General features: G+C 33.5%; 1 protein-coding gene and 1 long non-coding RNA gene across 2 annotated transcripts in view; one reads left to right on the forward strand and one right to left on the reverse strand.

Annotated features, from left to right (window-relative positions):
- The window catches only part of LOC138686415 (uncharacterized), a 31,187-nt gene extending 22,966 nt beyond the window's left edge, over nt 1-8,221 (forward strand). The window contains exon 7 of the long non-coding RNA XR_011325770.1: nt 4,905-8,221. This is a non-coding gene — a long non-coding RNA (uncharacterized lncRNA). The remainder of the gene's footprint in view (nt 1-4,904) is intronic.
- The window catches only part of HFM1 (helicase for meiosis 1), a 39,771-nt gene that overhangs the window by 11,642 nt on the left and 15,301 nt on the right, over nt 1-12,828 (reverse strand). Inside the window, exons 14-24 of the mRNA XM_069789208.1 lie at nt 11,804-11,949; nt 10,229-10,323; nt 9,299-9,432; nt 8,332-8,379; nt 5,437-5,517; nt 4,715-4,806; nt 3,775-3,881; nt 3,636-3,683; nt 3,322-3,419; nt 3,103-3,234; nt 155-240 (exon numbers count right to left, since the gene is read on the reverse strand). Coding sequence (XP_069645309.1) covers nt 155-240; nt 3,103-3,234; nt 3,322-3,419; nt 3,636-3,683; nt 3,775-3,881; nt 4,715-4,806; nt 5,437-5,517; nt 8,332-8,379; nt 9,299-9,432; nt 10,229-10,323; nt 11,804-11,949 — 1,067 coding nt within the window. The remainder of the gene's footprint in view (nt 1-154; nt 241-3,102; nt 3,235-3,321; nt 3,420-3,635; nt 3,684-3,774; nt 3,882-4,714; nt 4,807-5,436; nt 5,518-8,331; nt 8,380-9,298; nt 9,433-10,228; nt 10,324-11,803; nt 11,950-12,828) is intronic.

Genomic DNA, 12,828 nt, shown 5'->3' on the forward strand with positions numbered 1-12,828 from the left:
TCACTAGTATAAATGAAAAAAAACACTTAAAACACTCAACTTTACTGACAATCATATAGCAGATATATATTAACCATACTGCTTTTACTGGTAACACTATTAATACTCAATATTTTCCTTATCATGTTTATCCGCATACAAAATGATAAATTACCAATTCAAGTTCCCTTGCATTTGTGTCTTCTATTTTTTTAAATGATGTCAGCCCAGCATTTACCATAGCATTTGACAGTGATACACCTGTGAAAAATTTAAGTTTCATGCTGTTAAATGACAGTCACTAATCTCAAATTATTCTCAACAACTGCCTTATAGCAGGTAAAACCAAAGCAGAAATCATTTTATAGTATGTTTGTCCCAGCTTTTTGCCAAGCAAATCACTAAATTTCTTTTCAGTTGATTGACTATTTTAGTATTTAATTTCATTTATCCATTAGTAAAGAGAAAAAGAAATGCAATACAAATCAAACATGAAAACATTCAGTATTTCAAAACTGACAATTTTTAGTTACATTTTCTAGAGTAAAACAGATTTTAGATCACTTTCTACAAGAGTCAAGAAACATGTTCTGCATATATATGATGAAAAAAAGCTATGTTAAAGCTATATTTAACTATGTTAAAGCTATGTTTAACTATGTTAAAGTCATAAGGATCTCAATGTTTTTGAGCAAGCTAATAATGAATTTCACTCAAAAAAAAAATTATTATAATCTTCTAGGAGTCTTTGCAGATTTAGCAAAAAACTTTCCCATAGCATATCTGCCACAAAAGCAGACTGGCAGAGAATTCCACATACAATCTCATTCCTCTTTGTGATTCCCAGTTCTTTCAAACTTCCAGTGAGATTTAGAGTCATCACAGCATATGAAAAGGCACTTCCCTTACCTCGAACTACAGCCTACTACAATAACTGCAATAATTTTAAATAAAGGATAGTACCTAATACTTAGAACGAGCATGTGAATTCTTCATACCTAGTTCTGTAGAAAGAGTAAAAGACATATGAAAATTAAGTGGGAAACCTCTCAAGAGACTCTTAGGTTGCTTCTTGGAAGACGTTTCAGCAACCTTGTAAGAAAAGACTCATTTCAACTCAAGAATTTAATGACTTAGAGAAACAGAAGACCTTTCATCCTTCTATGTATATTTGAACACCTTTGGGGTCTGACTTAGGGAAGGCATCTCCTACCATCTCCCCTCTCCTTCGCAGAAGCTCTGCAAACAGTCTGAAGACTCTCACTTATTACTTCTGCAGCTACTTCAGTTAGAGCTGTTGCTATGTTTCTTTGTAAGTGAAGCAGAAGACTAGTTCTATTGTCATAATTCCTATAATGGCAGAAGGGTTTCCACCAGTGAAGAAAATACAAGGCATAAGTAAGCCTTTTTCACTTTATCTACTTCTGAGCAAGAAAAAAATGGAGGTGGAAATGAAACTGAACAAGTAGTAAAGGTGATAAAACCCTGTATGTCAACTGATCATTATCCTGTCTTTCAGAACAAACAGAAATCAAGCAGATCATACAGCAAAAAGATGGAGCATCATTATTGGACAAGAGTAACAAATAGAGGCAGTTGTAGAAATGCAGTAAGAATTCAACTGAATCCTCAATCTCAGTAAGGCCAAATGTCAAAGAACAGTCACTCTTATAAAGGAAACACTGATTACTAAGGCTTTTTTAAGATTCAAAAAATAACATACTGAGATGAGAGTTTAAAAATTACGGATTTCTGAATATGTTACATGAAAGCTACACCAGTAAATTTCTGTGAGCTCAAACAAGTCACTTAACTTCACAAAGACATAGAATAGGCTTAGCAGCCATAGTATGACAGAGGTCAAGAATCAGACATCGTAATATAAGCATCAATTCAATATCTGATTCACAAAAAGAGAGTGAACTGTCAGCAGATAGTTCAAAAGAAGCCTGTAAGCAGAACAAATGGAACTTTGAAAGTTAGCAATTCTTTGTAAAATATGCTGCAAGGGCAATGACAGCATAGGCAAAAATACAAAAAAAAAAAAAAGGAAAACAGGACAGACATGTATATATAGCACTTCTATTATTAAAAAACTAAAACTGACTTCATTCTATTGACTACAGTGTACAGGAAAAGATTTGTCTACACTGCAAGTGCCATGTTTATTCCACTAATACTAACCCCCTAGAAATGCTGAAAATGAGGCATACTCCTCAGATGACCGTATGCACATCAGCACAGATCCCAAAGTAGTGGAAATGGCTTCCCACCACGCTACTGTGCCACACACAAGCTAACAAGCCCTGTCCCTTGCTTTGAATCCACATGAATGAAGCAATACAGGTTCTGCACCTGAACTGGCAAGGCTGTAATGTATTGTACCACATGGGTCTTCTGGCTTAGCTGTTCTCTAATTTGCAGACGTCTGTACCATACTGTTCTGCACAGAGCAGATGTGTCTTTAAAGAAGAAATACAGAGAACACTGCAGTGAATTCTGAAAGCATGAAGGTGTAAGACCAGACAACAAAGCAGGAAGCTACACTATTACCTCAAACAAGTATAACTTCGTTTTTTTTTAATAGAGGACTCAAAAATATCTGAAATCCTTTTCAAATAATTATGACAAGTCTGTACTTCCAGCCAGTAACAGGATACAGTGATACTGTAGAATATTACTAGAAACTTGTAATCCTCATGTACAAGAACCTCATGCACAGTAAATTTATTTCCATTTCACGATACCTATTCACGTCAATGCAAATTCAAGGGCTTTCATGCGTATGAGTAACAGGACCCACAGTGACAGCTGTTTGGAAAGGAAGGCATAGCCTAGTCAGAGATATGCAATCACACAAATGTGGAATATGCCCAAGATACTCAGATGAACATGAAGAAAAAAGAACAACTCTGAAATACTTTGAAAGCCTGAAGAAAATTACTAAACAGATTACTTTTCTCATGACAGACTGTTCTGACAACTGTGATACTAAATTGTGGCAAATGAGTAATTAGGAGACTCATTTAATTATGTAAGCAGACACCTCAGAAATTAGCAAGTTAATTATGAGTTTTGATTCTCTATCAGATTACACCTTTATAATTTCTGACGAGTACCTACCAATTTTTTCCAATTGTTTAGACACATGAAGTGAATTTTCCCAAAGTTTGCATCTGAAACACTTTGCTAAAATCAAAGAGTTTAATAAAGCAGAAAAGTTGTTCTTACATGATGCCAGAAAGTCAGATAACCCTGTAAAAATAAGATTTACTTGTATTAATCAAATAAAATGCAGTTTATTATTATATGTACCAAAAAAAGGATTAAATTTTACCATACATCTAGTAACTCTTAAGCCATTTCTAAATATTCTGCCAGTATCTTGTGTCAAAGTAAAGTCTTGAATAGGAATGCATCCTAACTGAGCCTGAATAAGACTGGGGGAAAAAAAATTTTTTTGGTATATAAGCCATACTGTAAGCAAAGTATAACAACATAAAAGTTTCTACTAGAAAACAAAAGAAAATTCAGAACAGAAACAATGAAATGCAAGATCTTGTCCTCTATAAAATGATACAAATTTTAGCAGGGACCTCAACAGCCATGAAATCACAGCTTTTCAATGAAAAGTAACAACACAATACAATATTTACCAGTTTATCTTCATTTCTCTTGTTTTTATCTTCCCCTCCATTGGAAACCTATGCATGAAAATATACATATTTTCTGCTATTCATTTTATATATTGCTAAAAATATACTTTCCTTTTTCAACGTATATATTTTTTTATACCTGATAGTTATTTTGTCCTTGTCTTTATTCAAAGTGTTCAGTATTTTCTTTTCATTTGTTCTTAACTTGACATCCAGAAATTCTGTGCAGTTGGAGATCATTGTAACCTGTAACAATTTAAATATTTTATTGTTTTTCCTTGCCATTTTTTCCTACCACTTCTTCCAACTCTTTTTTTTTTTTTTTTTCAAAAAAAGCTTTAAAAAAATTTTTACTGTCTCAACACTATGACCATGAAAAGATGGTCAATCAGTTCTTTCTAATACTGACCAACTTTCTTTCATCTTCCTATAAAGGCTATTATATAACAAAAGGGGAAGATTTTTCTTTCAGTTTTTAGATTAATATTCCACTTGAAATTATCCAAAATCAACCACACTGCTAACACTTTATGACATACATGGCAAATATAAAGAGCTTTTCCTATCTGTTATGTATTTCACTTTACTTTCTTCATACTTTAGTAACAAAGATAGCCATAGGAGAACAGGGTTTCCATTTTTCATGGCCAATATGATCTAATATAGCATTTACTTGAAAACAAGATGTCTTTTGTGACTTAACAGTAGCAGTAACAATCTGTTGTCCGCTGTAACATTCCTTTGAAAGTAAAATCTGGTCTCAATGCAGCAGGTTTTTGCAATTAAAAAAAACTACTAAACCACAAAACAATACAGTGTTTAATATATAAACAGAACAGCTTCAGCAACTTTCTATCTTCATAAGCCAGGTTAGTGTGGGGAGAAGAAGTTGGAAGTCAAAAGATCTCAAAGTACAAAGCCTCAAAAATACTCCATATGGAATTTAGTCTCTAAAACTTTTTATTTTATATAAACAAAGCCTGAGCTTTTTAAAAGAAATAAAATCTTCTGCTCTTTATCTTTGATTCTGCTTAAAAACAACTGAACATAGGTAAATTTTCTTTAAAAAGTTGAATTACCAATTCATTTAAAGTCTCTGTTCCCTTAATTGTGAAAAATTGTTTCACTGTATCAAATGCAATATAATACCATGCCATTAATCTTCCGGTCTCTGTAAAAGAAGAATATACCTTAAAAAAGAAATATGCCAAGTATTTTTTTAGTGTATTTTTTTTAAGTCACAAAATCAAATTAATTTTCTTATTACAGGGCTCTCTGAGATTTACTACCACTGATTCAGTATGTTATTGCCCCCAGCTATCTGATGGATACTACTGACCCCATCATGGAGTGGCAGAAAGAAACAAGCGCCAGTTACAGTTTTTTTCCAATGGAGATGAATTCACACTAATATACCAGACTGTGAACTGTGGTTGCTGAGAAGCCAGCCACCTCTAGCAGAGAATTGTAGAGAAGAGCAGGTATTGATAAAACCTGTCCTTCATTGTACTATGTCACATCCAATTATCCTGTGATAATATTCTGTAATTTTCTCCTAATCTGCAACAAAGTTTCCAGCAACAAGAGCAGATCCATTCATGGATCAACATTAAGAGAATGAACCTCCACGATTTGTTAAAGAAATCTGCTCATCTTTCTAGTCAAACAACCTCTCAGATCCTACTCTCTACTACATTTGTGTACTCCTATTAATGGGTCACGAGAATAGTTGTGACCCTTTGTAGTTCACTATTATCTCAACATTACTTCTGAAAATTAGTTTATTTTTTAAAAGTGTTACCTGTTGATTTGAAATTATTTGCTTCATCCATCCTGATCAAATCAAAAGATGATAAATCATTTAAGTTCTTCAAACACAGTTCTGTCAATAATTTGAAAATATATGTATTTTTACTACATGCAGAAAAACTTACCTATGTACAAACCAGAAACATCATCATTAAATTGCAATGAACATATGCTCAAGTAATGCCAATGAACTCAAGTAAAGGTTTTAGAATACGATCCTCATTCTACTAAAGTTGGTGGTTAACTTCTGCCTGGGGAAATCTCACTCAAAGATATTTGATACAGGACAACCCAACTCTTTTTCAGTAAAGCAAAAGCAGCAAAGTAAAAGAAACTAGATGAACAGAATGTAGGCTGCCATATTAAATTCTGAATGACAGACCAGAGAGCCCACAGTATTTAAACAAAAGATTTCCACTACAGTGTTAACACTTAAATGGTTGAAATTTCAAATATCCACAGGTATTTATGAATCCTTCATCAGAAATTTTCATACTGTATCAGGTGCATTTGTATTTACTTCACTAAATCTATTTAGCCAGATATTTACAGGAGGATGACTAAAGTGTTTTGGTTTTCTCTTTCAAAACCAAGGTAATTAAAAGACAAAAATTACATTAACACAATGTTCAGAATTTAAAAGTAAGTTGGGAAAGCCCTCAAAATGATAGTTCCCATAGCAACCAGGAATCATTCACATTGCACATGAAATGTATGAAAACATAACTAACTATATACATTACTACAAAATATTTCCTGTGTGCAGGGAAAAGGAGCCAGTTCCTCTAAGAACTTTAAAAAGAGGTTGTTTTTAAGATCAGAGTACTTCAAGGAAATATAATCCACACCTAAAAAGCATTTGTAAGCAAAGCCTATCCTAGCACCTATCTGTAGAGGCGATTTCAAACCATGCCTTCTCCCATAAAGGCTTATTTAGGTAGTAACATGCTTCATTCCCTCCATTCCTTTCAACCTACATGCCAAAAATAGAAATGTCCTGATCTAAAAGACAAAAAAAGGTAGAAAACAACTGAACAAGCATAAGAACTAGGTGACTTTTATTACTGAGTACTCCTTTTTTTCCTATCTGCAAGTCACAGTCAATGTCCCTCATACTTGGAGACTTCAAACAGCAGGGCATATACTAAGTGTATTCCTGGCGATGGGTCCTTGAATCCCTTACACAATAAACAGCCTCAGCATAGTTCCACCAAACCCAACATCAATCACAAATTTTTCTACACAATTGTGTAAAATGGAATAAATGTGTAAGTGGAGTCCAAGTATTGGCTCTACAAATTTCAGGGCATATATCAGTCTATGTTTTCATGTACCAGGCCTGCCTCCAGATATTTAAGCTCCGAATGGTCTAGTATACAGAATGATGATGTACATGAAAACTTGCACTGAAGAGAGAAAATTGCATTTGTAGATTTGCAGAACTCCATTTACAATCTTAGCAAGTAGTCTTTTATTAATATGCTTATTTTGGATCTACTAGAAAACGTACATTAAAATAAATAAATAAATAGAGTTGTATGCTATTTCCATATTCAAAGATGAGAGGCACTGATTCCCAAACTATTTAGCCAGCTGTATGTTTTCTAATGGAATTGTAAATAACTAAAAGGCAATATTTTAAATAAGTTCAATAATCGGGTTTTATTCAAAGTCTTTACAAAAAAAAGCCTCTTGAAAGTAGTTTTCCAGTAATTTGTATAGTATTACAGGAAAAACATGGTGTCACTAATTTTTTTTTTATCTGTAAAGTTGGATGCCTCATTCTCACATTACTGCTCACTTGAAGACCAAGTGCAATTTCTTAATTACGTATTTGCATTCTCTTAGTTCTTTGCCATTGTATTATGCATTTGCTATTCATATGCAAATTTTAAAACTAAATTTGGAACTAAAATAGCAAAATAATTCTTAAGAGGTTCTACTGAATCCATACATCTGAGATAGGACTGAATGCTTAATGCACAGAAATCTTTGAAAGACTGCAAGTCTTCCCTTGATGCCCCTAAGCAAAATAAGTAATTCAATCCATAAGGGCCAAATTTCAGGTAACAAGTAAACAATACTCTAGAATGTACATTTCCAATGCAAAATGTCATGGTCAGAGTGTGGAATTCTCAGATCACACCAGTCCAGATGTCTGAATAGCAAACCTATACAATATAAGTACTGTGATTTACCTGTTCAAAAATACAGAATTTAAGATTTGCTCCTATCCTCCAATTCACTGAGTCCATCACTGGACAAGATCTGCCACACTCTGGTGTTCTCTAAAATTCCTTTTTCACATTATTTATCCATTTTTGAATGACCAATACAAAAATATCCATCATAAAAAAATAATGTGTTCTCTCTCCACCTGCTCTTTATTATTGCTGCCTAACATGCTATAATCATGCAATTTTAAACAGTTTCTGAACAAGGTGAAGATGTTTACATTTTACATCCTTTGTTTTCAAGGCTAAATTTATGACAAGGGAAGATGACAACTTCTGAAAAGGGCTTTTTTGAAAGTATAGTAATGGAAATTAATAAAAGCAAATGAGATCAATCAAAGGAAAATTAGGAAGAATGACAAGCAATCAAAATTAAAGTGCTCTGTTTCATATTTCTTAAGTATGTGTATGGAGATGAGGTATGCAAAGGCATTTAATTTTTTCCTCTATAGAAGAAAAGCTTTTCCACCAGTCAAAATGTACTGATAGCGTTTCAAAAGTATTAATAAGTAAATAAAATCAATAGCACAACATAGTAAATTACATTTGTTCTGTGAATGGATCTATTGAAATTAATGGAGATATACAATAAACATGGATGAACCTGCCCTAAAATGTAACATCTTACTGAAAAAAGCCTAAAAGCCACTTACCTTGTAATTTTGCTTCAATTCCAAGTTTATCCAATCCAGATGAAAAACCTTCATGAAAAGACAAAAGGCTTTTTAACCTAATACAGTTATATACTTCCTCCTCAATATCATTACCCATCAAAACTGATCTGCCGATTTTTGGGAGCCAGACAAATACCCCAAAGTGGAAAATTTGTAAATATTTATTATACTGGGAACAAGTCAAAAGCCTGACACAGCGTATCTAAGTATCAATAAGTGGCTGTTAGAACAGATGTGCAAAGGCAAAAGCTGCAGATATTCCCCTATGTAAAACACAGAGTCCTAAAAGTTGCAGAAATGTCAGTGAGTAACTTCACATGTAGAGTTTTCCTATTTTAGAATACAGGAAGCCACCTAAAATGTAACATCCATTCAAGTACTACATGTGCTATGTTCCAATCCCATCTATAAATCCTTAAAAAAACTGTCTCCAGCAAGTGCCCAATGACTTCATAAATCGGGTGTAGAGCAAGTGGCCAGGAACAAAGATATGGGCAGTGCTGCTGACTGAGAGGCTGCTCTGGACAAGACAAATTGAAGACATCAGCATTAAGATTACTGAAATTTTGTTTCAGAAAAACTATGAAATATTAGACTTTTATTTTCTTAGCAGCAGATTACATATTCAGCGCTGAAAAGTACATTATGACTTGATACTGCATTAATATGTGGTCCAGTGTATTAAGATAAAAAGAAATTGATCGTTATGAAGCTGTCAATGGCTTCTTCATAGGTTTTAAATGTTATACCATGCTGAAACTCCTACTACTTATATTAAAGCAACTGAATCTGTTGTTCCTAAAAATATTACAGGTCATATTACACATCTTGTTTTCAACCCCTTATGAAATAATAGTCCATAAGAAAATGAAAGAAACAAATAATATGTATCTAACACACCCTAGTGTCATAATTTAGATCAATTAAAAAAAACAACCCAACAAACCATAATGAGTTGGATTTTTTAAGGCTCTAATGTACAAGAATGTTGATCGTATCCATTCCAAAGCTACAGTGACATCTGTGACAGTATGTAGCACTATTTCTGCATTTAAGTGCTCAACAAGATGCCTGTGCAAGCTAGGGGAAAAAAAAAAAAAAAAAAGGTAAGTACATTTACCAATTAGCAGTACAAAAAAATGCTAAAACTGTTTTTTGGGGAAAAAATAAAACAAAACAAACCCCTCCCCCCAAACCACAACAATTTTCTGTTTTTTTACTGTCAACTGTTCACTTTAATCAGTGAAATCAACAGAAAACAGTAAAGAATATGTAAATAATCAACAAAGTAATTTGTTTATTATGGCTTAATTTCCATCAAGCAAAAATAAAAACTCTGTTAACTGTGAAATTTCACAATTATTTAGAAAACAAAGCTACATGCATTTAAAAGTTACAGCACGGTGTTGCTATTTTTAATATATCTGAAAAATTAAACTGTAACAAAATTACATGAGCAAAATTTCCTGTTTTACCCTTTAATGTCTTAACTTTCTTACATATTTCTCTTGATATTCTGTTCACATCAAGTGAATTCTGTAGTCTGGTATCTTCCAGACTCTATCATCTAAAAATTCAGAGACATGATCTGGGTTCAATTCTTGCTTTTTGTCTTTGCAATATGTACTATTTCGGTTTCTTCAGTTTTCCAGCAGGAATCTACGACTAATTTTTTTTGTCAAGATGTTCTAAAGATGTTTTTAGCTGATAAAACAGCGGCTGTTAACTTCTGAATAGCTTGATTTGATTTTCCTTAAATTCTTCTTAAATTTCTTCTAAATAGACCAAAAAACCACCCCCAAATCCACCTGAAAAAAACATTCTGTAGAAACTATGAAACATTGCTACCATCTGTACAGTCTTATAAAAAAGTTACCTGCTCTCTATTATATCAGCACCATTTAACATCTGTATATACTTCTCCCTTGTACTCCAACGAGTCATAATAACTGCTGTAGCTGTAGTGTCAAACTGAAAAATAAAACCACAAAACCTGCTCTCTAGCTCTTAGCAAAAAAATTCCAGTTGAATGTGCATCACCTATCTGTTGAAATCATTAAAACTGTTTTCTTAAAATCCTTGTTGAAATGGCTGTTGAATGCCAAGGCCTCTGTAACTTAAAGGCAAGTTCTAACTCATTTGTGTAGCAAGCAGAACTCGGGATTCCAGCCATTGCTGGCAGGCAGGTCAGCGCACAAGCCTGTATGTGCTAATGTACATTTAACAGAGAGGTGTCGAGAAACACCACAAATGTGCACTGTTATTGACCTCCTTACAAGGTCACAGCTAAGGAAAGGATTCCTAGCCACAACTACAGAAAACAATTTACTGCACAAATTCTCATTAGTAATCCCCAAACATGAGAAAGTCTTCATTGAAGAGTCAGGCCTTTCATAGTAATGTTTTGATCTTCATCATCTACTCTCAAGCCACCTCACGATTATTTTGTTTTGTAACGGAAAAAATACTGTTAGACTGTTTTTTGTATGATAAGTTTCCTGACTTTTGCATTTTTTAGATCAGATTAGCATATGTAATACTGAAAGGCAGATCTTGGTAAGTATTTCAGGTCTTGACTCGGGAAGTTAAAGTAGCTTAAGATTCTGAGTCACAACTTTAAAAATTGTACTGAATTACAACCTCTAGCAAAAAAAGCTCAGTCAGTTAAGAAAGTTAGGAATATTGGAATTTCCATACTAGTTTAGATCTTAGGTCTGGATAAAATACTCTCATGTACACAACACACCACAGTGGCTAGTATAAGCAGCCTCTGGAGACAGATGTGGGGTAACGTATTTCCCGTATTAGGCTTTACTTGTATTTCCAAAAATTAAAAGACTTAAAAGTGTAAGATTTAACATATATGATTCAGAGACTTAAAAGAGGTATAATTAAAATAACCATTTTTAAATCCTGACCCCTTCCTTTTTACAGCCAAAGCAATGTCTAAACCCTTTCTAAAACATAGCATTCTTGGCATCAGCAACCTCTTGTGGAAGCAAAATGAATTATAGTTTTTTAAAGACAGTGTTTCTGACCCTCCCCCTCTACTCCACTTCTAACTTAATTATATGTTTTCTTGTTCTGATGTTAGGAGAACAAAAGCACATTGGTCTCTATACCATTCAATATTCCATAATTTTTATCACACAATTTATGTTGTGTGTCAGCTTCCTACTTTTTCTCTAATCCCCATTCATTATGCAACCCAAATGTAATCTTTAGATCTTTTTCCACAGAAAGGTGAAGCAGTACTTTTTAGCGGACAATACAAAAGCAAACAGATCTCTTTCTCAATTAAGAAATTACCAAGGAGTAATTTAACTATTAATAACAACCCTTTAAAAACCAAATCCTCCAGTAAAATTGTTGGCATTGTAGTTTCTTTGCCAAGAATAGTTTCTACTCATCTGCTTATAGAGAGCATCAATATAATACAGCATTAACTTACTTGAGGCCTTCCTGCTCTCCCAATCATTTGCAGAATATCAGTTTCACTGTACTCTTGGAACACTCCTCCAACATAGTGCATTGTGGATTTTATAACCACCAGATGTGCAGGTAGATTAACTCCCATAGCTAAGGTGCTAGTAGTAACTACATCAGATTAAAGTATATTGATTGCAAGATGAACACCATTGAAATGTCCGGCAGACATTAAACAAGCAGCAAATAAGTGACTAACCCTCGATTCCCAAGAGCTCTTATTTTCTAGTGAAGTCAGTGAGCATTCTGCACCACAAAGAATTAGACGTAGATTATAGACATGTATTTGCATAACAATTTCTGTGTATCCAATTATCAGCATTCATTTATTATCAACTATTCTTTAACAAATTACATCCCAGATATTTTTATTTAAACATGCCTTAACATTTGGAGATAATCCAGAATCCAATCCAATTCATCTTCAATATAACACACACACACTGAAGAAACATTCATATTTCTTCCTGGATAGGTATTTGAATGCAGCCATGACTTCATCCTGCTTTGTAGTGATCAATAACTTTAAGATTTTTTTTTTTTTTAAGTCATCAGTCATTAGCATTGTTTATATCCATGGTACCAAACCAGAATCACCACCAATACTATCACAATACTTTACCAATACACACTCTCTCATTAAAAATACCAGTCAAGTTTGTGGCAAATTATCTCACACTCATTTTCTAATTCACTTTCTCTAACAAATGTATGGGGTGGCAGGAATTGAACATGGAAAGCCAGCTATACAGGACAACTGATACAACTATTCCACTAGGAAAACAAAATATTAATGAATTTTCCAATTCTTTTTTCAAATGAAAGCAGAACTAAAATTAGTAGTTATAGGTGCATCAGGAAAGAAGAATCCAATCTAAACTAAAGGCATAACCACACCATCTCGTGAGAGTATTATTGGTTTTCATTTGTGATGGTATGCAAAATGGGAAATTTGTCAAAGCAAAATGACCTAACCATAAAAAAGTTGCA

Source organism: Haliaeetus albicilla, chromosome 8, assembly GCF_947461875.1.
Source record: "Haliaeetus albicilla chromosome 8, bHalAlb1.1, whole genome shotgun sequence".
Lineage (NCBI taxonomy): Eukaryota > Metazoa > Chordata > Aves > Accipitriformes > Accipitridae > Haliaeetus > Haliaeetus albicilla.